Source organism: Lissotriton helveticus, chromosome 2_1 (assembly GCF_964261635.1).
Source record: "Lissotriton helveticus chromosome 2_1, aLisHel1.1, whole genome shotgun sequence".
NCBI lineage: Eukaryota > Metazoa > Chordata > Amphibia > Caudata > Salamandridae > Lissotriton > Lissotriton helveticus.
Window position 1 is genome coordinate 595,132,667 of NC_136059.1, and position 26,386 is coordinate 595,159,052.

The 26,386-nt window shown below is 47.9% G+C and overlaps 1 protein-coding gene across 3 annotated transcripts in view; it reads right to left on the minus strand.

Annotated features, from left to right (window-relative positions):
- Positions 1-26,386, minus strand: part of BDP1 (BDP1 general transcription factor IIIB subunit) — a 1,449,812-nt gene that overhangs the window by 429,586 nt on the left and 993,840 nt on the right. For all 3 annotated transcript variants that reach the window (XM_078675286.1, XM_078675285.1, XM_078675287.1), the window contains one exon: positions 10,240-10,276. In XM_078675286.1, coding sequence (XP_078531412.1) covers positions 10,240-10,276 — 37 coding nt within the window. The remainder of the gene's footprint in view (positions 1-10,239; positions 10,277-26,386) is intronic.

Consider the following 26,386-nt stretch of genomic DNA (forward strand, 5'->3'; position numbering starts at 1 on the left):
TGTGAAAGGATAATAGGTGGACTGAATCTGCTGAACTTTGCACCTCTGACCTGTGAGAAAAACCTGGGGAGGCTGCACCTCCCCCGCCCACCTTCCCTCCCCCCCTTTACACTTGAATTATCAGGGCAGAAAAATCTCCAGGGATCATAAGCCTCATCTCCTGGGTGGCTCCAGGAACATAAAGACGCTGTACTGGGCATTCCTGTGAAGAATTCTAGCTGCCCAGTGGAAACTGTAACTGGACAGGACTTTGCTGTTGTCCTCTGTCTTACAGCCTGAGGTCCTGGGGACCTTGGAAGAGTACTCCTGCAGTTGTTTGGGCACCAAAATCTGGGAACTTTCCAAATATTTTTTTGTTCCAGAGCTACAAGGGGACCAACTGCAAAAAGTATCTGTGAGAAATCGGGTTGTTGGTAGAGGGGGGTGTAAGCCCGTCTCAAGCAACAGCCACAATCCCTGTCAGGATGGACCACAAAAGTCACTAAATTAACCTGTGCTTAATCCTCTGGTAGCTTGGCAGAAAAACAGTCAGACTTAACTTAAAGGAAATATGTATTTTTGCAGCACACAAACAGTAACAAAGTGAAAACATAACACAAAAAAATCCCACACCAATTTAAAAAATGTTGTAAAATGTAACACGTTATTTGACACTAAAACGTCAAATATCAATAAGTAGAACTAGAGCTATGCAATAGTAAAGATGTCAGGTAGGTATAGCGCCTAAAGAACAAGTTACTTACCATCGGTAACACTATATCTGTAAGAAACATTAGTTAGTTAGATTCCTTACCTTAGAATAACCCCCCGCGTCAGACTGGATCTGGAAACTTTTGCGTAGCAGTACCCTTACACGTCGGTAGGCTTCGTCTGCGGCTCCGCGTCCGTCGTCAGCGTCGTTGGCGCTGGGATGATGTCGTCTGAGTACTTAGACGCCGCCCTCGCGTGCTGACGTCAGTTCTTATACGCAGCTTTTCCGCGCCAGAAACGCAGAGCCATGATAAAAACCGACACTGGTGCCATGAAACTAGGGATCTAACTAACTAATGTTTCTTACAGATATATCGTTACCGAAGGTAAGTAACTTGTTCATCTGAAAGAAACACCTTAGTTAGATTCCTTACCTTAGAATAGATACCCCAGCAATACCAACCCCGGTGGTGGGTCTGCGAACCAAGATCACACAAGAAAGTCTCGGGGAACGGAACGGCCCAAAGAAGCCATCTCTCCGGACTTGGCTGTCTAGGCAGTAGTGTCTTGCAAACGTGTGCAGCGAGGCCCACGTAGCTGCCTGACAGATGTCCTGCAAGGGGACTCCCCGACCCAGGGCAGTAGTAGCCGCTGTGGCCAAAGTGGAATGGGCCCTCAGCCCAACAGGAGGCTCCTTCCTCGCCAAAGAGTAACAAATCTTGATGCACAAGACGACCCACCGAGAGATGGTTTGTTTGTGCACCACCCGACCCTTCTTAGCGCCCACGTAACCAACAAAGAGTTGGTCATCCACCCGGAACTGACGTGTGCGATCCAGATAATATGAGAGCGCACGTTCTGGGTCCAGACGGTGGAGCCTCTCTTCCTCTTTCGAGGGATGCGGAGATGGAAAGAAGGTGGGCAAGGTGATGGTCTGCCCGATGTGGAAGGCTGTGACTACCTTGGGCAGGAAAGAGGGTCGCGTCCGCAATACAACTTTATCCGGATGGTCAGAAAGGAAAGGAGGTTGTGAAGAAAGGGCCTGGAGTTCACTCACTCTCCTGGCAGAGGTGATGGCAACCAGGAATGCAGTCTTAAGAGAGAGAAGACGAAGAGGACAGTTATGAAGCGGCTCAAAAGGAGTGCACATCAGATTAGTCAAAACAAGGTGCAAGTCCCACTGCGGCATCACGAAAGGAACAGGAGGAAACATGTGAGTGATGCCCTTCAAGAAGCTATTTACAACGGGGGACTTGAACAAAGAGGGCTGATCAGGTAGCCTTAAGAAGGCGGAAATGGCAGAGAGGTAGCCCTTAAGAGTGCCCAGAGCAGAGCCCTGCTGAGCAAGAGAAAGAAGAAAGAGAAGAACTTCTGAAAGAGGGGCAGAGAGTGGATCCACAGCCTTTGCTGTGCAGCATGCCACAAATGTGTTCCACCTGCAGGCGTACACCGATTTTGTGGAGGGATGCCTGGCTGCCAGAATGACATCACAGACTTCAGGAAGCAAGTCAAATGGCCTCAACTGTCGCCGCTCAATCTCCACGCATGGAGGTGGAGACTGGACAGGTTCGGGTCAAGGACTGTCCCCTGCTGCTGCGACAGAAGGTCCTCCTGAAGAGGCAGATGAATCGGGGGATCGACTGACATGCTGAGTAGCTCGGGATACCAGTATCTTCGTGCCCAGTCCGGAGCCACAAGGATGACTTGGGCCCGGTCGTGCCTGATCTTCTTCAGCACTCTGGGCAGAAGTGGTATAGGCGGAAAGGCGTACAAAAGACCGCAACTCCACTCGCGACGAAAAGCTTCTCCAAGCGAGTGCCACCTAGGAAATTCCAATGCACAGAACTGATGACATTGCACGTTCTCTTCTGTGGCGAATAGATCTAACCAAGGCTCTCCCCACTGCTGAAAGAGACCTTGTGACATGTCAGAGTTCAGACGCCATTCGTGATCCATCATGCACCGACGGCTGAGTTCGTCCGCCCTGGCGTTCAGGGAACCTGCCAGGTGTTGAACCACCAGGGTCATGCCCTGATGTTCCAGCCACTGCCAGAGGTGCAGAGCCTCCTGACATAGGGTCGCCGACCCCACCCCGCCCTGTTTGTTGGCGTACCACATGGTGGTGGTGTTGTCCATGAACACCTGCACTACACTTCCCCGGACAGAGGGAAGGAATGCCTTCAGTGCAAGCCGGATCGCCCGCAGCTCCAGAAGGTTGATATGGAGCCAGGACTCCGCCGGAGACCAGAGGCCTCTGATCTCCGCCTCTCCCATGTGGCCCCCCCCAGCCCAGGAGGGACGCATCCGTCACAACTACGTGCTCTGTTTGGTGAAGGGAGAGGGATCTGCCGCTGACCCAATCGCAGTCCGTGAGCCACCACTGCAACTGTCTCGCAGTGCCCTCCGAGATCCGGACATGGTCGGACAGGTTGCCCTGATGCTGGGCCCACTGAAACTTCAGGTTCCACTGCAGAGCCTGCCATCAGCCCCAGAAGTTGCAGCGTCAACCTGACCGAGACCCGGGATAAAGGCTGAAAGATCAGAATCAGAGCCTGAATATCCCGAACCCGCTGTTCGGGAGGATAAACCCGAAACTGCGCCGAATCCAGAACCGCTCCGATGAAGAGGAGCCTTTGAGAGGGACACAGGTGTGACTTCGGCACATTGATGGAAAACCACAGCAAGTGCAGGAGGTCGGCTGTAGTCTGGAGGTGGCAGACGACTGTCTTGGGCGAGCCCGCCTTCATCAACCAGTCGTCGAGATAGGGGAATACTGACACTCCTAATCTGCGCAGATGAGCTGCGACCATCGCCATCACTTTCGTGAACACCCGTGGGGTGCTGGTAAGGCCAAAGGGGAGCACGGTGAACTGGAAGTGCTCGTGGACTACCATGAACCGCAGGTAACGCCGGTGGGCCGGTAGGACGGGGATGTGGAAATACGCGTCCTGCAAGTCCAACGCTACCATCCAGTCTCCGGGGTCCAGGGCAGCTAAGACCTGAGCCAGAGTCAGCATCTTGAACTTCTCCTTCCGGAGGAAGCCGTTGACGTTCCGTAGGTCCAAGATAGGTCGTAGGCCCCCTTTGCCCTTCTTGGGAACCAGAAAGTAGTGGGAATAGCAACCACACCTTGCTTCTGGCCCAGGAACCCGCTTGATGGCCCCCTTGGCCAAGAGGTCCGACACTTCCTCTTGCAGAAGTTGCAAGTGATCCCCCGACACGCGGTGGTACTGCGGTGGCATGGCTGGAGGGGTCGCCTCAAAGGGGAGGGAGTAGCCTATTCGGACGATTTGCAGCACCCACCAGTCTGAAGTGATGGTAGTGAAGGAGGTGATGGCGGACCCTGCCCCCCACTGGCGTTAAATGGGCGTGAAAGCTCGAACTAGGAGGGCTTTGAGGCGGATGCTGCTGGGGTGGATGTGGGCTGGGTGCGCCGTTGTCCCCTGGCACCGTCACGGCGGTTACCACGTCCGCCGCCGCGCTGGATTTTAGACTGCACCCCGTGGCTGGCAGGACGTGAAGGGGCACAAAAGGATCGAAAGGCAGACTGCTGCTGACGCTGGCCCGAGAGGCCCAAGGACTTGGCCGTAGCCCTGGAGTCCTTGAAGCGTTCAAGCGCATGATCTGCCTTGCCACCAAAGAGGTGGCTGCCATCAAACGGCATGTCCATGAGGGTGTTCTGGACATTGGCCGAGAAGTTCGCAGACCTCAGCCAGGCGTGGCGGCGAACCGCCACCATCGTTGACATCGCCCTGCTCAGCGAGTCCGTGGTATCCAGCCCACATCGTATAGAATACCGAGCTGCGTTTCGTCACTCCGCGAGGGCTTGAGCGAGCTTTGCCCGGGCCTCCTCCGGACACTCTGGCAGCACGGCCGCAACCGTATCCCACAGAGAGTGGGTATAACGGTCCGAAAGGCAAGCAGTGTTGACTGACCGCAACCCACAACTGAGGGATGAGAACAGTTTCTTACCAAACTGTTCATACCTTTCGGATTCCCGATCTGGGGGTGCAGTTGGAAATGTGGATTGGGAAGTGGAGGCCTGGATAACCAGGCTCTCGGGGGTGGGGTGGGTGGACAGGAAGATAGGGTCGCCCGGAGCTGGGCGGTGGTGCCTGGCGACGTTCCTATCTACAGGGGGGCCTGTAGCGGGCCTGCACCAGGTGCCCAACAGGACGTCCATGAGAGCATCATTAAACGGCAGGAGAGGCTCCGGAGCGCGAGTCTGCGGTTTAAGGACCTCAGTGAGGATGTTATACCTCACAGTAGCGACGGGGAGCGTAAGCACCTAGGCCTTGGCTGCCCGCGTCAGCACCACATTATAAGCAGCCCCCTCCCCCGTAGCCACGGTAGGAGGGGAGACAAAGCCAGTATCAGGGGAGGTATCAACACCACAGGACTCCCCTAGCTCCTCTGTTCAGTCCTGGAAGGACTGACACTCACGTGTCAGAGGGTCCTCAGACCCCTCCCAATCCCCTTCGTCCTCCATCTCCTGAAACTCAGGGTCAAAGGATGGAGCCGGATCAAAGAAGAAATGCTCTTCAGCCGGCGTCGAATGCGGCATTGGTCGACGTCGGTCCGATGCCGGATCGGGACCGAGAGAGGGATCAGGGGCAGCGCTGTGCGGCGACGGCGCCGAGGTCGACGCCAGCGGGGTCGTGAGGTTGACCAGCGGTGACTCGGATCCGGATCCAGCGGAAGCCTGCGGCGTCGGGACCAAAGTCACCGACGGCACCGGGCCGAAGCACCCGACGGCGCCGGGGCCGGAGCGCCCGGCCCGCTTGGACTCCCAGTCAGGGCCACGGGGCCCGGAGGCACCGCGGGACCAGTCGGAGGAGAGAGGGACCTCATGGCCATGAGGAAGGCCTTGATCTCCTCCGGCGTCGTGTTCAGACCAGGGACCGACTGGTATGGAGCTGGCCGCGGTGCCGGCGGCGGCTCCGGCGAAGCCGCCGAGGCGATGTTGCCCGAACCCCCGGCCGCTTCGCGCGAGCATCGGGGGGAGTCAGAAGAGCGATGGCGTCTCTTCGACTTCTTGTGCCTCTTACCTGAGGACTTGGAGCCCGACGAATGGTGTCGACTCGTCGTGCTTCGATGACTGTGGCCCCGCCACCGGTCCCTCGAACCCCTCCTGGACCGGGACCTTGAGCGGGGTGGCGCCGACTGCCGGATCTAGAGGCTCTTACAGGACCGCTCCTACCTAGCCTTCAACTTCAAGGCCCGGCAGTCGGGGCACGACCGGTCGTCGTGGTCGGCCCCAAGGCAATAGAGGCACCGGCGGTGGGGATCGGTAACCAACATCAGTCGGTACAGGGCTTGAACCCGGGCATTCCCTACCGGCACCGAGAGTCGTGAAGACTCGAGAAGAGATCAAAAATGATCAAAAAGTTTAGTCAAAAAGTGACTAAGGTACTGCTTTCTCCGGACCTGCGCTAGCTGGCGCGGAAAAAAGAACTGACGTCAGCGCGCGAGGGCGGCGTCTAAGTACTCCGACGTCATCCCGACACCAACGACGGACGCAGAGCCGCAGATGACGCCTACCGACGCGCAAGGGTACTGCTACGCAAACATTTACGGATCCAGCCTGACGCCGGGGGGTTATTCTAAGGTAAGGAATCTAACTAATGTGTTTCTTTCAGATGGCAGTAAGCACCACACGCAGTTATCTGGTTGTGCGAGATCAGAGGAAAGTCACAAGTTCAGGTTGACCGCAATGAAGCGGGCTGGATTTACAGACCAGGTTAGTCCTGCTGAAAAAGTGTAATTACCTTCTAAAGTTCACAGTGAAGAGTTACGTTCCCAGTGGAGGAGGCCTTGAGGAGCAGGGAGAGTGTCGCCAATGGTCATCGCTGTAGCATGAAGATCCTGTTGGGCATCATGACTGTCGTTGCTGGAGATTCACGTTGGCGGTCAATCCAGGCTGTTGATGCTGTAGCTTGAAGTGCAGATCTCATATTACCGGTTGTCGCTAGCAGTCACTGTAGCGCGAAGAGTCGGGTTCACCGGAGTTTCGTGTTTGGAAGAGGAAGGATCTTGGCAGGAACCAGCCTGTTTGCGATTGTGAAGAGCCCAAAACTTTAGGATTTCTTTTCTTTTAAGAGGAGTTCAACCAATGCCACACCAAGGATCTATGGCCAGGGAGGTACTTCTTAGGGATCTGGAACTCCCTCCAACAGGTCCAGTTGCAGCAAGTCAGCTGGGTAGTTGCAGAGATGCCTCTAGAGCTTGTTATGTCCCTGTAGCTAAGGATAGGAGGTCAGTCAGATGACCCTTAGAGTCACTTCAGTCTGGAATGAAGGGAGCAGGTACTATCTTCCACCTCAGTCTCTCTGAAATGGTGAGGAGCCTTTTCTGTGATATTTTGCACGCCAGCCCTGGGCGTGCAGGAGGGGCCCGTCTCGTTTTGGGCCAGAGCAACAAGGGTGCAGGCTGCAAAGCTTCTTTTTTCTTCAACCAACGTATTGGTCTGCTCCGGCCCCCGCATCCAGGAATAGTGTAGTTTCGCTGCAGGCAGCAGTCCGTGACTGCACCGATGGATAAAGCTCATGGTAGTCAGTCCTCGATCCCACAACATCTTGGAGCCATGCAGTGAGACGTCGAAGGGGGCCAGGGAGAGGAATTTTTTCCGGCACAGACACTGGGACATTGTTTCAAAACTGCACCACACACGCTTGTTCTACGATTCCAGCACTCACTAAGGGTTAAAATAAAGAAACAGAAACGCTTACCTGATTGCCGAAATGGTGCATTCTGGGAACTGTGGTATGCCGATGCAGACTACAGGATGACGTTCTGGTAACCTATCATTTTCGCTGGGCTTCGACCAATGGCAGCGCAATTGATCATTTGAAAGGCGGCGGTGACAGTACACAGTGTAAAGGCATTTGAAAAAGACAAAATGTCGAAACGCGTCATGCCATCTGTCCGTGAATAAAGGTGTTCTTCTTAGTCCCCTGTTGTGTCCCTTCGGTCTCTCTGGAGTGGTGAGGAGCCTTTTCTGTGATATATATATATATAAATCACTGGCTGGAACATTTGCCTTGTCAGGGCAGACGCTGCTCTGCAGGGCACTAACCCCACAGCAAATTGTTTTTGCGTATTAACACCCACTGAAGACGTGCCATACACAATAAAATCAGTTGGCAAGTGGGAGTGCATACTGTACTTTGCTGAGAGGGTCGATGGGTGCGTGCGCATGTTTGGGTATGTGTCAAATTTTCATAGGTCTAAATGTTGACTTCAGATCATTTATACATTTTCTATCAAGGTTAAAATCTATGCCAAAACTATAAAATATGTGAATGTCAATGAAACAATGATGTGTGAAAACGTTGTTAAAAGCACAATGATGTGCTGCAAATTTTCACATATTAGAACGCAAAAGTTAATTGTCCACGCTGCAATATCATGGAGGGTATGCTAAAAGTCAAGAAAAACTAACTATCCTTTCAGAGAGCCCTGAAGACATTCTACTTCTGAATAGCCTTGTCATGCTAAACCATCTAAACCAGGAGTCTCCAACCTTTTCTGTAGTAAGACTTGCTTTTGCTTGAGGAATATCTCCCGACCTACTATAAACTTTTATCACTGAAAAATAGTAATCATGTGTTAACATTTTACAATGGACAACTTAAGCAGGATTATCAGCACCAACTACAAAAGCTTTTCAGGCAACGTTACAAACAGAAACCAGGAAAAAGCCCATCAGTATTAAATGCCTCCACCTAACTAATGAAATATCAGCCAAAGTATCAGGTGTCTGCTAGCACAAAGGATCACAGCATTAGGTCGCTCATTCAATTATCAACTTCAAATGTGTTTTATAACGCGAGTGAAGAGAGATGGCCATGGATGACACAGTATATGTTCTGATGCCGTCATTGGTTTGGCAGCCTGCAACTCTCAGCATCTTGAGGTGAGCAGTCCTGCCTTCTTAAATATGCACAGATCCTCTGAATGAGGTACTGGACACCATTCCAGCTCTGAGTTCTACTTCAAGGGCTCTGGTGAGCTACTAGTAGGTCGTTGGAGACCCCTGATCTAAACGCTGTGAGTTTTCAATTGGTTTAGTGCCTTGCAGAAGCCTCATTCTGCACAGGGTGCTACTGACTTTTGTAACAACCTTAAGAAGAGTGTCATGCTTCGTATCTACACATAAAGTTCCCTTCTAATCACTGCTCCCATTGAACACTTTAAGCATTAAGCAGGAATTTATACGTTTATAAAAATCCAAAAACTATTTACAAGATTTTAATTCTAAGGAAAATTCAAGGCAATAAAATTCCAAATGGTATGTAAAAATATACATTTTCTATTACAGTCTTCTCTGACAGAATAATTAAAGTTAATTTATATTAGTCTTAAATGTATCTTGTCATAATACTAGTCATTGTACTTGTAGCACATTATCATTGAACTTTAAAACAATGTTGTTTGGAATTATAGGTCTGCAATATGTACATTGTCTTTTTAATAAACTCTTAATAGTGAAAATGTAAAACAAGAAAGAACTTTAATAATAAGAAAATCCACATGACAACATTCTCTAAGTATTGTACTGCTTTCATGGCTTCACTGCTTTGTTACTATTATGGAAATGTCTCTTTGTTACAGATGGATACAATTAATTGTGCCTCCAAGCAAACAGGCAAACATTTCAAACCTCTGCATGACATTTCTAGTGATGAACAGATTTCTCACTTTTAGCTTGTTGGCTTTGAATTTGGAGGGAGCCAAACAATGAAAAATACACCATCTGTACACTTTTGGTCAGTCCATTACTTGTGATTGGATAGCTTTCCCGTCTATATTTCTTCCTGCCCGGTAATACTTCAGTCTCATTGTGATTTGAATATATGTTGCCACTACTGATGTTAGATCTTGCACTACAGTGTACATGAGGGACTATTTTCTCTCTCTGCCCCAAGCATCAGCTGGTCGGATTGAACCTCCTTCCATTTTGTGCATGGACCGCTGCAGTATTGGCAGGCAGCCACCTTGGAATGGATTTGCGCAACATATACGAAAATCTATCCATAGATGGCAGCCACGGATGTGCATGCACTCATGTCAACCATCTTTGAGTACATTGTCTTAAAATAGAAGCCATTTTATTCAAAGATGGCTGTCACCCATGGCTGTCACAAATATGCATGCACATCGGCCATTTATAGGAACCACATTGGCAAAGCTAAGAGATTTGTTTCATGAGACCTAATAGCTTTTACAATGCTTGTTCATAAATGTTTTAAGATATATTCTACATTCCTGTGTTGTACATCAAGTGACCAATGTATTTGACAAAAACAAAGATATTTACAAGCAGGGAAAAGAAATCAGTGATAATCTGACAGAAATGCCATTAAGGGCAGATCTATGCTTGAAACCCTATCAGAGCCAACAATGGCTGGACTCCAGAAAATCTGTATCTGTCAACTAGGGCAAAAACTTTCCTAAACTATAAAAATCCACAAGCAACAATACACATTTGTTCCCCACCCTCAATGTATACATTTACTGTTTATATGTGTGTTGAAATCTGTTTTATACCTTGTTCTTCGTCAGTACACATTTCTGGAATTTCATTCTAGAGGAAATAAAAGAAAAAGTTATTTATCTTAACTAGAAACAGGCATAATAAAAGCGGGCACAAGTGCACAACTTGGCTAAAGGCATGATTTGCTTTTCACAGAAAATCAATCCTCTGTTTCCCATAACTTGCTTCTTCCCCATAATATTCCACATTGCCCTGTGGCAGAGGTACTTACCACTCCCAGTACTTCGATTACCTCGAGGAGAGGTATTTATCAACTATATCAGAATTTAAATGGCACTTTCCCCAGTGAATTTCAGCAGGTTTGACCTGCTGAAAATTACCTATAGAAAAATGCAAGGGAATGACTGAGACACTTATAATTTCAATTTGTGCAATAGTAAGAGTTATCATGCACAGCAGGTTTTAAGAGGATATTCATAATCGGGAATAGACTACCACGATGGGTACCAAGTAATATAACAGTTATGAGAATGTGTACTTGTGCAGGGCTGTCAAAAACATACACCAGATATGGAAAAGCAGCAGTTGTTGAAATATTATAATCAATTTGTTCCCAAAAGCTACAAACATTACATGCAGCATAGTACATTAAATGAAGGTAGACACTAGTATCAATTTTAGAAATTACACCATGCACTTGACAGCTTTTTAAAAACATACACCAGACATGGAAAAGCAGCAAGGGTTGGTGAAATATTATAATCAATTTGCTCCCAAAAGCCACAAACACTACATGCAGCATAGTACATTAATTGAAGGTACACACTAGTATCAATTTTAGAAATTACATTTTACACCATGCACTTGACAATGATTTCCAACTTCCTATTTAATTGCTATGATGTAAAGGAAACGTTATTTAATTCATTTTCTTCTTTCCGATAGAAACCAAATAGCTTAAACTCTTGCAAAGGCGAGACCTATTGCATTGCAAATGCGTTCGGTGCCTGTGCTTTAAAATTTCGGCACCTGTGCTTTAAAAAGCGTTAGGAAAGAGTGTGTCCAACAGCAGGCAGGATAAGGCTATTTGAGAAAATAGTGCTCGGAAGCTGTAATTAAAGCCTACCAAGTAGGAGGTTACAAAATAAGACAGGCAGTACTAAGGAGGGACTACTAAGCCTTTTTTACTAATGAACAACCACAATTTACAGCTGACAATAACACAAGTCAATGAAAAATATGGGCTGAGAGTGGGTGGAGCTTCAAGTCTCTACCTGAATACAGCATGCCTAGCAGAGCAGCGCATGCGCTGCCCAGGCTCGACCTGAAAATGATAATTCTGAATGAAATGCATTACCTAGCTGTACAAGTAGCCAAGCCCAACCACTAGATAGCAACACTGCCTAGTCTTATTCACAAAGTCAGCACTTGTCAATTTATTGACATAAAATGGATGAAAAAGCTGTGTCATTCCTGCCCTTATTTTAACTTGCAACCGGCCAACCTGGATCTGTAGGTAAAAAGGCAAAAATACAAGATGGAGTGGAAAATAGGCAAGCCACTTGCTAGCCACGAGATTCAGAAACATGACACTGAGTTGAGCATGACAGACCCCATTTGGTTGCTGTGTCAGTTCGGAAAGTTTATATTGGGTCGGGTATTGGACTTGATATCCAGAAACAGGGGTGTTTATAGGCTGTCCCTGGATCTGAGTTTGTGGAGCATTTCTTGCTCGGATTGGGGAATTTCTCTAAACTGAACGGTTCTGGATTGCAGTTTTTTGACATGCCAGCTAGAATGATCATGATTGCTGCACCTCGCCATGTGATTGGCATCTTCTTTTTGTCCCGCATGGTCCTCAAGGAGCAGATGTGAAGAACACTTGGGTCTCCAATACGACGACTGGTTCATTGTTGGACTACGAGTTTTTGCACACTGAGTAGATATTAGCTGGAAATGAACAGTGCCATTTGATACTTTCTTTTGGTAAGCATTAAGTGAGAACGACTGTGTGGAAGGAACAGGCAGACCTCCCTGTTTGTCGTGTGTGTTTTGTTTCTATTTTTTTCACTCCCTCTCTCCCTGTGTCTTTTTCCCTTCCGTTTTACCCATTGTCTTATGCCACTATGATAATGAATTTTCTGTGTATGTTCTTGAAATGAAGTTACACAATGCCGGTATGGCTTTGATAGTACGGTGCAGTAGCCATGAGGTACCATAAATATTTCTGTAATTTGATGTTGTGTGAAGTAGGTATTCATTTTGTTTTTAAGAAAAGATTTGTGTAGGTTGTGTTTTATTCTATGACGAGTGTTCTCTTGCGCTGTTATGATGTTTTTGTACCTTGTCATTGACAGTTGTGGGTTTATCTTGTATCCGTGATTTTGTAAATGATCAGTTATTTAGCATTGTATGCCCTTGTGCGATGTCTTCCCTTTTGTTGTCTTGCTCTGCGTATGTAGCGTCTGTATTTGTTAGTCACATTTGTTTTTTCATTGTTTGTGTTTCAGTCCTGAGTAAGCTCCCTATGTGGGGGCGAAACGCGTTGGCTAATGATTTGAATTAAATGTGTTTTTAAGACGACTAATATGAAATAAAGAAGTGACTTTTTCAAATATTTCTGGTTTGCTGGACTTTTTGAGCTGCACACCCCCACTTAATATTTTAACCTTGGGTCCCAAAAAGCATCTAACCTTTCAGTGAAAAAAGTTTTACATCTAAGTCTGGGAGGCAAGGGTGTTTATCTCAGCACATCTTGTAAGATGCCTCATTTGGCAGTCAATTCACTAATTAGCAATTGCTAGTGCACAAGGGAGGCTAACTAATAGAACTGTTCCCACGGAAATTGTAACGGTGTGGCTTTTTGATTAGCTGCCTATCTGTCCCGTTGAACGGCGATTTCCAGTGCTAACTTTTAGCAACATTTGAAATTCTGGGATTTGTAGTCTTGCCAACTATAGACCTACAAATGACTTTGGGATAAAAAGCCAGGGCTGAATACAGGTGTTGCTGAAGACATGGGACCAGCCTACAACTATTCATTTACTGAGGTCTTCATCATTTTATAAATGTAGTTGATGGTAAATATTGCAGACTGCAGAATGGGTGGCCCTCATGGAGAGTCTGGTGGGTGATGATTGAGGCTGACGTCACGGTTTGACATAATTTTTTCACATTTCCCGAGCCTGCCATCACAATTTTAAGCGCGCAATTACTTATTGGCTTTTCGGTCTGTACCAATCCCCATTTTTCTCATCTTATTAAAATGTATCCATATCTTTTTTTGACCGGTGAAAATTGTAAACTAACAAGTATATTCCCACGCATTTAGCTAGTTAATGCACACTCCGGTTTCTGTAGTTTTAGTATGCTAAGTAACCATACACAATAAAACAATGCACTCGCCTAAAAACGACAGCATTGTAGCACTAAGATGTGATGACTGCACTATTATTAATGTTCATTGAGAAACTATACCTCTTTTTTTAACCCCCATGCACTGTTGAGGGGGGTGATCAATTTTCCTGGCGGTCATGAGTGTCACCAGGAATAGACACCCAATAATAGACCTGATTTCAGTATACTTCTGTTTCTGTCCCGGTGGGACTGAGCGCTTTATCGATTGCTTTGGTTTTCAGTCACTGCGAGCGAGGGTCCTGAAAGCAGGGGTCTAAATGAGGCCTCTGTTTAGGTAGAAAGGAGTTTCTGCAGAGGGGCCCAAGCAGGTTGAAGAGGTCAAGCAGCTAGAGGAACCCCAACCACATTGTGTGGGATGAGGTAGTCTGAGGTGGGATGTGTGGATAGAGGGATGGTTAAGAACTTTTGAGAGAGACTACTGGAGCACAGAGGGAGCATCTTGTCGCCCTGCCAGGGAAGGATGACAAGTGAAGCGAAACCACCCGAAACCGAACACTTGCACACACATTCCAGCAGAGTAGCAGGCTCCCAACCCAATGGCCTATATGACCATCTTGTGAAGAGACTGCAGTGTTTCTTTAACAGTTCATCCATTTTTCCAAACTAGTAACCGCATGGAACACGTTACTGTCAAGCGGATGTGAAACCAACGTCTAGAGCGAATACCAAATAAAACTAACCTAGGAATGTAAACAAGGAGGAGGGGCCATCACATGCTGTACAGTGTGATGGGCAAACAAAACGTTGTCTAAGGGAAATCGCCAGGGACAGAACTAAGTAGGCAAAGAAGGGGCATTTACACAAATGCACCAATAATATGCCAGCACTTCTGAATGCCACAGATAGTAAACAATGGCAATCGGTGGGTTTGCCAAACCCCCCATAAATCGATCGAAGCTCAACAGATAGAAATAAAAAAACAAGCATTTGCAATGCAATAGGTCCCACGTTTTTAGAGTTAAAGCTATTGGTATTGTAATGGAAATGTTTTTACTTATGTGATGGGTGGGACGGCACAGAGGTCGGCTAAGCTGAAAAAGCACCGTAATGAGTCGGAAGAAGCAGCAACCTTGGAGGTGTAGTGGGTGTGGGTATGCACTGTTTTGGGAGGGGTTCTACCTAGCCAAAAGTGTGTGATCCTGAGAAAGCAAGTCATCTCTGTCGAACTTAGGCAAAAGCTTAGAAAAAGGTAACTGTTGTTACTAAGCAATATATATATAACCGGAAGTTAACCTTTCCTACAGTAGACAAACAGATAATTGAGGGGGTAGTTTCCAAACATTTCATTCCCAAGTAAAATAACTTAGTAGGAGTTTGCAGCACCCAACCTGTACCTGTGGATATTGGAAGACATAGTGCTGGGAGGGTCCAAAACATGGCATGGTTTGTGATGTAGCTGGAAACCATCCTGGAGGCACAACCTTAGAGCAGGCAGACTACATGAACCCTGTTCAGATCAGCCAAAATTGCAGTTTTATTTACACTTAAAAATCAAAGAAAGATTTAAAACAAGAAAAGAAGAGCTGCATGTCTAAAGAGGATGGGAAGGTGACCCCTCGCTCCCAGCGCTACTCGGAGTGTGACAAGGCTGTCAGGGAGCAAAGCCCGTTGCCAGGCAGTGCCATCTTAAGCCACACAACATTGTCAGTGGCAAACAAATATATGCCTCTGCCAGTATGTCCCCCACTGTGCCACCCATCTGGAGCAGGAGAGCTAGGGTGCAGGACGAAGGCACCGCGGGGCCAAGGGGCGATGGCACATCGGGAAAACGGGCAACGCAGCACAATGTCACATCCTGCTAGCATTGTGTGCCGAGAAGTAGATTAAATAAGCCTTGTTAGCAACCGTATTTTTAATGGCTGTCTGTGCCTAGGTGGGAAGGACTCTTACAGTCTCACAGTCACCTCTGCCATCTGCTCACGCCATGCCATGGCCTGCTAATAAGTACGCCAACCATGTGGTTACCACAAACGGGTAGTGGTGTTGAAGACTAGTAGCTAAGCACCCCCCACCCCCTGGCAACCCTAAAAGAATTGTACACAATACCCATGAAGTCCGCAAAATGGCACAGTGAGTAGACAGCTACCTAGAAGTGTGCCCGCGTTCTGAAGTTCATATGTTTGGCCAGAAGGACAGCAAATGAGTCCTAAAATGTATAACTTTGGGCTGTAGAACTGACTGGTCATCAGTAATGTGCCAAGAGGCAGTTTAGTTAGTTGGCAGCATGCACTATAAAGGACAATGCTACTTACCAGTATACATCTGTTCTTGGCATGTAGAGCTGCAGAGTTACACACTATGCATAGATGGCCACCTAGTGTTGAGCCCGGATGTTTACAGTTTGTTTTTGTCCTAGAAAGTCTGTGGCAGTCACGAGATAGGTGACTCCTCCTTTGGATCATACTGCGCATGGTCATCGGCTCCATCCCCAGATTGTTTTTCGCCATTAGCGAAGTGATGGAGTTTTTAGAAGAAGAGTAGTAATGTCTATGTAATTTTTATCTAATTAAGATAATACTGGAACAGATAAAGGTAGCCGGGGAGGCGGGTGGGCGTGTGTAACTCTGCAGCTCTACATGCCAAGAATATATTCATACTGGTAAGTAGCATTTTCCGTTCGAGGCATATGAGCTGCAGATTACACACTATGCATAGATTGTATAGTAGAACCCACTTTTAGCAGCGACCACCAGTATCTGTTGAGTTTTTAGTACAGCCTGGCCCACAGTGGCTTGTTGTTTAGTTTGCACATCTACACAATAGTGTTTTGTGAATGTGTGCGGTGTAGACCATGAAGCTGCTTTGCATATATCGTCTAGGTGAATGTTCCCTAAAAATGCCATTGAAGCCCCTATTTTCCTTGTAGAATGGGCTTTGGGACCGGTTTCGGATTCATAATCCTCATCAGCCAGGCTATCTTGAATCCAGTGGTAGAGTGAGCAAGGGACCCACGTCTGGGCATACCCTGTCAACTCAGGGCGAACAAAGCGATACCAAAGGGGATGATGGACTGAGTGTTTGAGCAAATCAAACACTCACCCCCAGTCAATTGATCTGGGTTTTAATGCATCATCATTATTTAGCTCACTCCAACACGCCAGTTCAGACATGGCCATATGCAAATCAGTCTGACCCTGTGCCTCATGGGAACAGTCCAGCCCGAACTGCCATGCCAGGTCCTCCCTGGACTGGATACAAGCATCCTTGAACCGGTTTCTGGGTTTTACCCTTCATCAGCCAGGCTAGCTTGAATCCAGTGGCACAGTGAGCAAGGGAACCATATCTGGGCATACTGATCCTACTTAGGGTAAAAAGGACTACGCAAACAAATGATGGACGGAATGCTGAATAAATCATACATTCACCCCCAGTCAAGAGATCTGGGTTAAATCCATTGTTATTTTGCTCACCATGCCACCCTAGTTTAGACCCTATTAGGTCTCAGGGCACCATATGTATATAAAAAACAGAGTTTCACAGTAGACGCGCTCTCAGGGTGCAGTCCACCAAAATCCAAGGTAGTTACTGCAAACTGTTTATTTACATAACATGTTTTGGCTGAGACATCAAGGCTGAAACGCGTTATGTAAATAAACAGTTTGCAGCAACTACCTTGGATTTTGGTGTACTGCACCAGGAGAGCGCATCTTCTGGGAAAATCTGCATTTTGGATTATAGCTGGTATGCTCTACGGGAACACGCGCCACCTCCCACGGGTCCATTGGCTCCGAAAAGAGCAACAGTCTATGGGCTATGTATATATATGTATATATATGTATATGTATGTATATGTATGTATATGTATGTATATATATATATATATATATATATATATATATATATATATATATGTATGTTCGCTCTCTGCTCCAAAAGCGCGGCACTGCTGGTGGGCGGGTGCGGTCCATGCGCGTCGGAGCCTCGCGCTTTACAAATTAACGCTCAATCCCTCCCCGGTCCCGGGTAGGAATAAGGACTGCACACACGGGATCAGTTTTCCAAACAGCAACTTTTACTCGCACAGACGCGTTTCGGAAGCTGTGCTTCCTTCTTCAATGTGGTTACAACGTCCCGCGCTTGTAGGCGCCATTTTATTACCCAAGAGTACACAGATGGAATTCAGGGTCACAAAGAGAGGACTATCGTGCGAGCGCCATGTTGGTAGTACCAAAGAAAATTTACAATGAGTACTAATACGTTATGCACGAATAAAACCCAAATAGCAGGTCTACAATAGAACATGCATATTTAGAAAACAAAGAGAATAATCAATCTCAAATTACGCCGTGAATCGGCAATTATCCTCCCATTGTTTGAATAATGGGCCAGAAACAAAAAATCTTGCCGTGGATCGGCTTTTGGCAACCTTGTTCGGTTGCCAAATATTAGAGTTTCCGTACCCATTATGCAAAGATGTCCCCCTCAAAGGTACTCATTAGTTCTTCATAGGGATAATACTATACATTATCTTCAATGTTACCAAAAAAGTTTTTTTCTTATAAAATCCTCAAATCTACGTACATTTAAGCCTTATGTCCAATTCATGGAAAGAAAACATGAACATAATTATTCATTATACATTTCTACAGTGTTCAAGAAACAGAAACCAATTTGCTGATTTACATAAATTCATGCAGATTAACTGCCCAGATGCACCGCCAGTTCCTCCCCACAATTTAATCCATCCGGATTTTTGGTTTGACTATCTATTATGTGCCGTGACTCCAATCTTCGTAATTTTTGTAATTTATCACCTCCCCTGATGTTATCGGGTATGGCATCCATACAAAAATACTGTAGGAGATTCCGGTCACCATTGTGTTTAATGGAGAAATGTCTGGCGACTGGATATGAGAAGTCCCTATTAGATATGGCCCTCATATGTTCCAGAATACGCAACTTAACTGGATTGATGGTGCTCCCTATGTACTTCAGCCCACAGGGGCATTTCAAACAGTAAACCGCAAAAGGTGTGCTGCATGTTAGAAACTTATTAATCTTCTTTTGCCTATGCTTTGTGATGTCATACGAATAAACCCTTTTACTGTTGGCACATGCCTTGCACCGTCCACAAGGAAAGAATCCTTTGGCATCTTTCAACTGTCCAGTCTTAGGTGGAATCGGTGACAGATGGCTATGTACCAACGTATCTCTTAAAGAGCGCGCCCTTTTAAAGGTAATGAGTGGATTCTCAGGTATGTCCCCTCCTATAATATTATCTAATCTTAGGATATGCCAGTGTTTTTTCAGAATCATTCTGAGTTGATGACTATCCTGCGAATAGGGAGTGATCATCCTGAATTTCTCTTTATCGCTCTTGGGTTTATGTTTTTTACAAAACAAGGTATTCCTTGGAGGTATCCTAACCCTGTCCAGGGTATTCTTAAGAAGTGTTTTATTGTACCCCCTTGCCTCAAATCTCTCAATGCTCTCCTCAGCAGCTAACTCGAAGTCCTCATTTGTAGAGCAATTGCGTTTCAACCGCAAAAGCTCACCATAAGGTATTGACTGAATGAGTTTGCGGGGATGATTACTAGACGCATGAAGCGTACTGTTTCCCGCTGTCGGCTTCCTATATAGGGAAGTTATAACTTTGTTGTTTTTTATTTCAATTTTCAGATCAAGATATATCGCTGCACAAGTGCTGACCTGGCCTGTGAAAATCAAGTTATGCGTGTTATCATTCAGTATCCCGATATACTGCTGTGCTGACTCCACTGAGCCGTTCCATACAATACACAAATCGTCTATATAACGATACCATGTGACGATGTTTTGGGACCATTCTGCATTTTTTGGTGACCACGCCTCCTGCTCCTCCCACCAGCCCACGAATAAATTCGCGTAGCTGGGGGCGAAGCAGGAACCCATGGCCGTACCCGAGAGCTGTCTAAATAAAGCATCCTGAAACAAAAAGATGTTATTGTTTAAACAAAATGCAATTAGCTCCATCAGCATACCATTATGTAGGGCATATTTCAAGGATCTTTTTCCCAAGAAGTAGGCAATCGCCCTCAGTCCTTGTACATGTTCGATGCTCGTATAGAGACTTGTGATGTCAAGCGTTATTATGCAATAACTCAAGTGCCAGTCAATGGATTCAATCTTCTCGATAAAGTCTGTGGTGTCACGAATGTATGATTTCAAGTTCAACACCATTTCAAAGAGAAAGTGATCCAAGAATTTTGAAAGATTTTCCGTAAGGCTGCCCATAGATGAAATAATTGGGCGGCCCGGTGGCTTCTCCATCCTCTTATGTACTTTAGGTAAGTAATAAAAGGTAGGTGTGATTGGATGTAATGTTTTTAAAAAGAGATATTCGTCAGTTTCCAACATTTGTTTGTCGCGCCATTTCTTTAGCAGGTCATATAGCTCATTGACACTGGATTGATATCTTTGTCTGGTGGTTGGTTCATAGCAGGTTTTATCTGACAGTTGGCGCATGGTAGACCTGCTATTTGGGTTTTATTCGTGCATAACGTATTAGTACTCATTGTAAATTTTCTTTGGTACTACCAACATGGCGCTCGCACGATAGTCCTCTCTTTGTGACCCTGAATTCCATCTGTGTACTCTTGGGTAATAAAATGGCGCCTACAAGCGCGGGACGTTGTAACCACATTGAAGAAGGAAGCACAGCTTCCGAAACGCGTCTGTGCGAGTAAAAGTTGCTGTTTGGAAAACTGATCCCGTGTGTGCAGTCCTTATTCCTATCCGGGACCGGGGAGGGATTGAGCGTTAATATATATATGTATGTATATGTATGTATGTATGTATGTATATAAATATATTATATATATTACACATGCAGTTTCCTGCTTCTTTGCCAGTGATCAAGAGCTACGATAGAGCTCGAAACGCGTAGGGCTACATGGGACTGCGAGTGGCCTGCTGCTTACGCTGACGCTTGCGGATTGGTGTGCACAACCCCCATCTGTGTGTGGTGTTCTCTTTGGGGCAACCTGTGACTTTTGTTTACAGCGGCTGGTCCGGCCGCGAGAATGCCCCGCCGCCTTATGTGGCGGACCATGAGTGCTGGGACATCTGAGCGCTGTATTGGACAGAGGGAGCCTCATCCGCTTGGAGACTTGCAGCGGAAGCGGGGCTGATGTCGCGCTCCCACCTGACTTGGGATTGTTATTTTAAGGGAAGCAGAAACCGCATCCACTTGGTTAATGAACACAGGAGTCCTTTCTTGGCAAGATATGGAACTACTACAACCAGCATGCCATGCGCCCATTGGGGCGGGACTCATTACTCTAATAAAAAACAGCTGTTCTTACACATGCAGTTTCCTGCTTCTTTGCCAGTGATCATGAGCTACGATAGAGCTCAAAACGCGTATGGCTACATGGGACTGCGATTGGCCTGCTGCTTACGCTGACGCTTGCGGATTGGTGTGCACAACCCCCCTCTGTGTGTGGTGTTCTCTTTGGGGCAACCTGTGACTTTTGTTTATAGCGGCTGGTCCGGCCACGAGAATGCCCCGCCGCCTTATGTGGCGGACCATGAGTGCTGGGACTTCTGAGGGCTGTATTGGACAGAGGGAGCCTCATCCACTTGGAGACTTGCAGCGGAAGCGGGGCTGATGTCGCGCTCCCACCTGACTTGGGATTGTTATTTTAAGGGAAGCAGAAATCGCATCCACTTGGTTAATGAACACAGGAGTCCTTTCTTGGCAAGATATGGAACTACTACAACCAGCATGCCATGCGCCCATTGGGGCGGGACTCATTACTCTAATAAAAACCAGCTGTTCTTACACATGCAGTTTCCTGCTTCTTTGCCAGTGATCAAGAGCTACGATAGAGCTCGAAACGCGTATGGCTACATGGGACTGCGAGTGGCCTGCTGCTTACGCTGACGCTTGCGGATTGGTGTGCACAACCCCCCTCTGTGTGTGGTGTTCTCTTTGGGGCAACCTGTGACTTTTGTTTATAGCGGCTGGTCCGGCCGCGAGAATGCCCCGCCGCCTTATGTGGCGGACCATGAGTGCTGGACTTCTGAGCGCTGTATTGGACAGAGGGAGCCTCATCCGCTTGGAGACTTGCAGCGGAAGCGGGGCTGATGTCGCGCTCCCACCTGACTTGGGATTGTTATTTTAAGGGAAGCAGAAACCGCATCCACTTGGTTAATGAACACAGGAGTCCTTTCTTGGCAAGATATGGAACTACTACAACCAGCAACCAGCATGCCATGCGCCCATTGGGGCGGGACTCATTACTCTAATAAAAACCAGCTGTTCTTACACATGCAGTTTCCTGCTTCTTTGCCATTGATCAAGAGCTACGATAGAGCTCGAAACGCATATGGCTACATGGGACTGCGAGTGGCCTGCTGCTTACGCTGACGCTTGCGGATTGGTGTGCACAACCCCCCTCTGTGTGTGGTGTTCTCTTTGGGGCAACCTGTGACTTTTGTTTATAGCGGCTGGTCCGGCCGCGAGAATGCCCCGCCGCCTTATGTGGCGGACCATGAGTGCTGGGACTTCTGAGCGCTGTATTGGACAGAGGGAGCCTCATCCGCTTGGAGACTTGCAGCGGAAGCGGGGCTGATGTCGCGCTCCCACCTGACTTGGGATTGTTATTTTAAGGGAAGCAGAAACCGCATCCACTTGGTTAATGAACACAGGAGTCCTTTCTTGGCAAGATATGGAACTACTACAACCAGCATGCCATGCGCCCATTGGGGCGGGACTCATTACTCTAATAAAAAACAGCTGTTCTTACACATGCAGTTTCCTGCTTCTTTGCCAGTGATCAAGAGCTACGATAGAGCTCGAAACGCGTATGGCTACATGGGACTGCGAGTGGCCTGCTGCTTACGCTGACGCTTGCAGATTGGTGTGCACAACCCCCCTCTGTGTGTGGTGTTCTCTTTGGGGCAACCTGTGACTTTTGTTTATAGCGGCTGGTCCGGCCGCGAGAATGCCCCGCCGCCTTATGTGGCGGACCATGAGTGCTGGGACTTCTGAGCGCTGTATTGGACAGAGGGAGCCTCATCCGCTTGGAGACTTTCAGCGGAAGCGGGGCTGATGTCGCGCTCCCACCTGACTTGGGATTGTTATTTTAAGGGAAGCAGAAACCGCATCCACTTGGTTAATGAACACACAAGTCCTTTCTTAGCAAGATATGGAACTACTACAACCAGCATGCCATGCGCCCATTGGGGCGGGACTCATTACTCTAATAAAAACCAGCTGTTCTTACACATGCAGTTTCCTGCTTCTTTGCCAGTGATCAAGAGCTACGATAGAGCTCGAAACGCGTTTGGCTACATGGGACTGCGAGTGGCCTGCTGCTTACGCTGACGCTTGTGGATTGGTGTGCACAACCCCCCTCTGTGTGTGGTGTTCTCTTTGGGGCAACCTGTAACTTTTATATATATATATTTCAATTGTACAAAACCACAGAAATTCGCGCCCCCGCAGTGCACTACTGATGACATCACATATTACATCACTCATGACATGGTTAGTGATGTTAATGATGACATCTCAAATCACATCACTGATGACATCATTCAGTGACTGTTTCTGAAAAGTTTAAGAATGTTATCTATATATACGCCAAGGTGTATTGAAGAATGAGAGGGTGTAAGAGTGTCTGTATAGATGATTCAGTGGGTCCGTGACAGACTGTATAATTGAGTGATTAAACGTGTCTTAGTGAATGTATGTATGGGTGAGTGACTAACTTGTGTGAATGTCTTTATCAGTTTGTTGGTTGCTGTGTAAGTGGCTGCATGTGTTGGTAAGTAGCTACATAAGTGACTATATGGGTTAATGATTGGTTGTCTGAGTACCTGTATGGGTGCCTGAGTGGTGGTATGGGTGGGTGGGCGTGTAGACTCCCTGCATGTATGTGTGAGTGGGTGATTCACTGGGTGAAGGGAGTCATGAGTGGGTCGGCGACGGGCTGTATGGGTGAGTGAGTGTGCATATGGCTGTGTTGGTGTGTGAATATATGTCTCAGTGGTATATGTGTGAGTAACTACACATGTAAGTGCTTGTGTCAGTTATTGTATAAGAGAGTAACTATGTGTTGCACAAGTGACTTACCTTTGGTTAGATTCCCTACCTTAGAATATCCTAGGCGTCTGACTGGATCTGGAGAGTTTTGCGTAGCAGTACCTCTGCGCGTCAGTAGGCGTCGTCTGCGGCTCCGCGTCCGTTGGCGTCATTTGCGCCGGGATGACTCCGTCGGAGCACTTAGACGCCGCCCTCGCGCGCTGACGTCAGTTCTTATACACAGCTTTTCCGCGCCAGAAACGCAGAGCCATAATAAAAACCGACACTGAAACGAGGGCCCTCAAAGAAAAGAACCTTAACTCTAGATATCGGTTCGCAGAAAGGGGAGGATGGGTGGGGCGGTAAGGAATCTAACACTAACTACTGTTTCTTACAGATATATCATTACCGAAGGTAAGTAACTTGTGCATCTGAAAGAAACAGGTTAGTGTTAGATTCCTTACCTTAGAATAGATACCCCAGCAATACAAACCCCGGTGGTGGGTCTGCGAACCGATGATCACACCAGAAAGTCCTGGAGAACAGAACAGCCGAAAAAGGCATCTCTCCGGACTTGGCTGTCCAGGCAGTAGTGTCTAGCGAACGTGTGCAGCGAGGCCCACGTAGCTGCCTGACAGATGTCCTGCAAGGGGACTCCCCGACCCAGGGCAGTAGTAGCCGCCGTAGCCAGTGTGGAATGGGCATGCAGCCCCACAGGAGGCTCCTTTATAGCCAGTGAATAACAAGCCTTTATGCACAAAACGACCCATCGAGAAATGGTTTGTCTGTACACCGCCCGTCCCTTCTTAGCGCCCACGTAACCAACAAAGAGCTGGTCATCCACCGGAACTGGCGAGTGCGGTCCAGATAGAATGAGAGCGCACATTTTGGGTCCAGACGGTGGAGCCTCTCTTCCTCTTTCGAGGGATGCGGAAGCGGAAAGAAGGTGGGTAAGGTGATGGACTGCCTGATGTGGAAGGCTGTGACTACTTTGGGCAGGTAAGAGGGACGTGTTCTCAAGACAACTTTGTCCGGATGGACAGAGAGGAAAGGAGGCTTAGAAGAAAGAGCCTGGAGCTCACTCACTCTCCTGGCAGAGGTGATGGCAACCAGGAATGCAGTCTTAAGAGATAAAGAAGACGGAGAGGACAATTGTGAAGTGACTCAAAGGGAGCGCTCATCAGTTAAGTACGAACAAGGTTCAAGTCCCACTGAGGCATCACGAAAGGAATAGGAGGAAACATGTGAGTGATGCCCTTCAAGTATCTATTCACAACAGGGGACTTGAAAAGAGAGGGCGGATCAGGAAGCCTTAAGAAGGCTGAAATGGCAGAGAGGTAGCCTTTGATAGTGCCCAGAACAGAGTCCTGCTGGGTAAGAGAAAGCAGAAAGAGAACCACCTCCGAAAGGGGGGCAAAGTGGGGATCCACAGCCTTGCTGTGCACCATGCCACAAATTTGTTCCACCTGCAGGCGTATTCCGATTTTGTAGAGGGATGCCTGGCTGCCAGAATCACATCACAGACTTCAGGAGGCAAGTCAAATGGCCTCAACTGTCGCCGCCCAATCTCCATGCATGGAGGTGGAGACTGGACAGGTTCGGGTAGAGGACCGTCCCCTGTTGCTATGACAGAAGGTCCTGCTGAAGAGGCAGACAAATCAGAGGATCGACTGACCTGCTGAGTAGCTCGGGATACCAGTACCTTCGTGCCCAGTCCGGAGCCACAAGGATGACTGGGGCCCAGTCGCGCCTGATCTTCTTCAGCACTCTGGGCAGAAGTGGTATAGGAGGAAAGGCGGACAACAGACCGCAGCTCCACTCGCGAAGAAAAGCGTCTCCGAGTGAGTGCCGCCTTGGAAATTCCAACGCGCAGAACTGATGACATTGCACGTTCTCTTCTGTGGCGAATAGATCTAACCAAGGTTCTCCTCACTGCTGAAAGAGACCTTGCGCCATGTCCGAGTTCAGACGCCATTCGTGATCCATCATGCACCGATGGCTGAGTTCGTCCGCCCTGGCGTCCAGGGTACCTGCCAGGTGTTGAACCACCAGGGAGACACCCTAGTGTTCCAGCCATTGCCAGAGGTTCAGAGCCTACTGTCGAAGGGTCCACGACCCTACCCCGCCCTGTTTGTTGCACTACCACATGGCGGTGGTGTTGTCCGTGAACACCTGCACTACACATCCCCGGACAGAGGGAAGGAAGGCTTTCAGTGCAAGCCGGATTGCCCGCAGCTCCAGAAGGTTGACGTGAAGCCGGGACTCCGCCGGAGACCAGAGGCCTCTGATGTCCGCCTCTCCCATGTGGCCCCCCCAACCCAGGAGGGGTGCATCCGTCACAACTATGTGCTCCGGTTGGGGTACAGAGAGGGATCTGCCACTGACCCAATCGCGGTCCGTGAGCCACCACTGCAACTGTCTCGCAGTGCCCTCCGAGATCAGGACGTGGTCGGACAGGTTGCCCTGATGCTGGGCCCACTAAAACTTCAGGTCCCACTGCAGAGCCCGCATCCGTCACCTGGCATGATGCACCAGGTGGATGCAAGAGGCCATCAGCCCCAGAAGCCGCAGCGATAACCTGACCGAGACTCGGGATAAAGGCTGAAAGATCGGAATCAGAGCCTGAATATCCTGAACCCGCTGTTCGGGAGGATAAACCCGAAACTGCGCCGAATCCAGAACTGCTCCGATGAAGAGGAGCTTCTGAGAGGGACTCAGGTATGACTTTGGCACATTGATGGAGAACCCCAGCAGGTGCAGGAGGTCGACCGTAG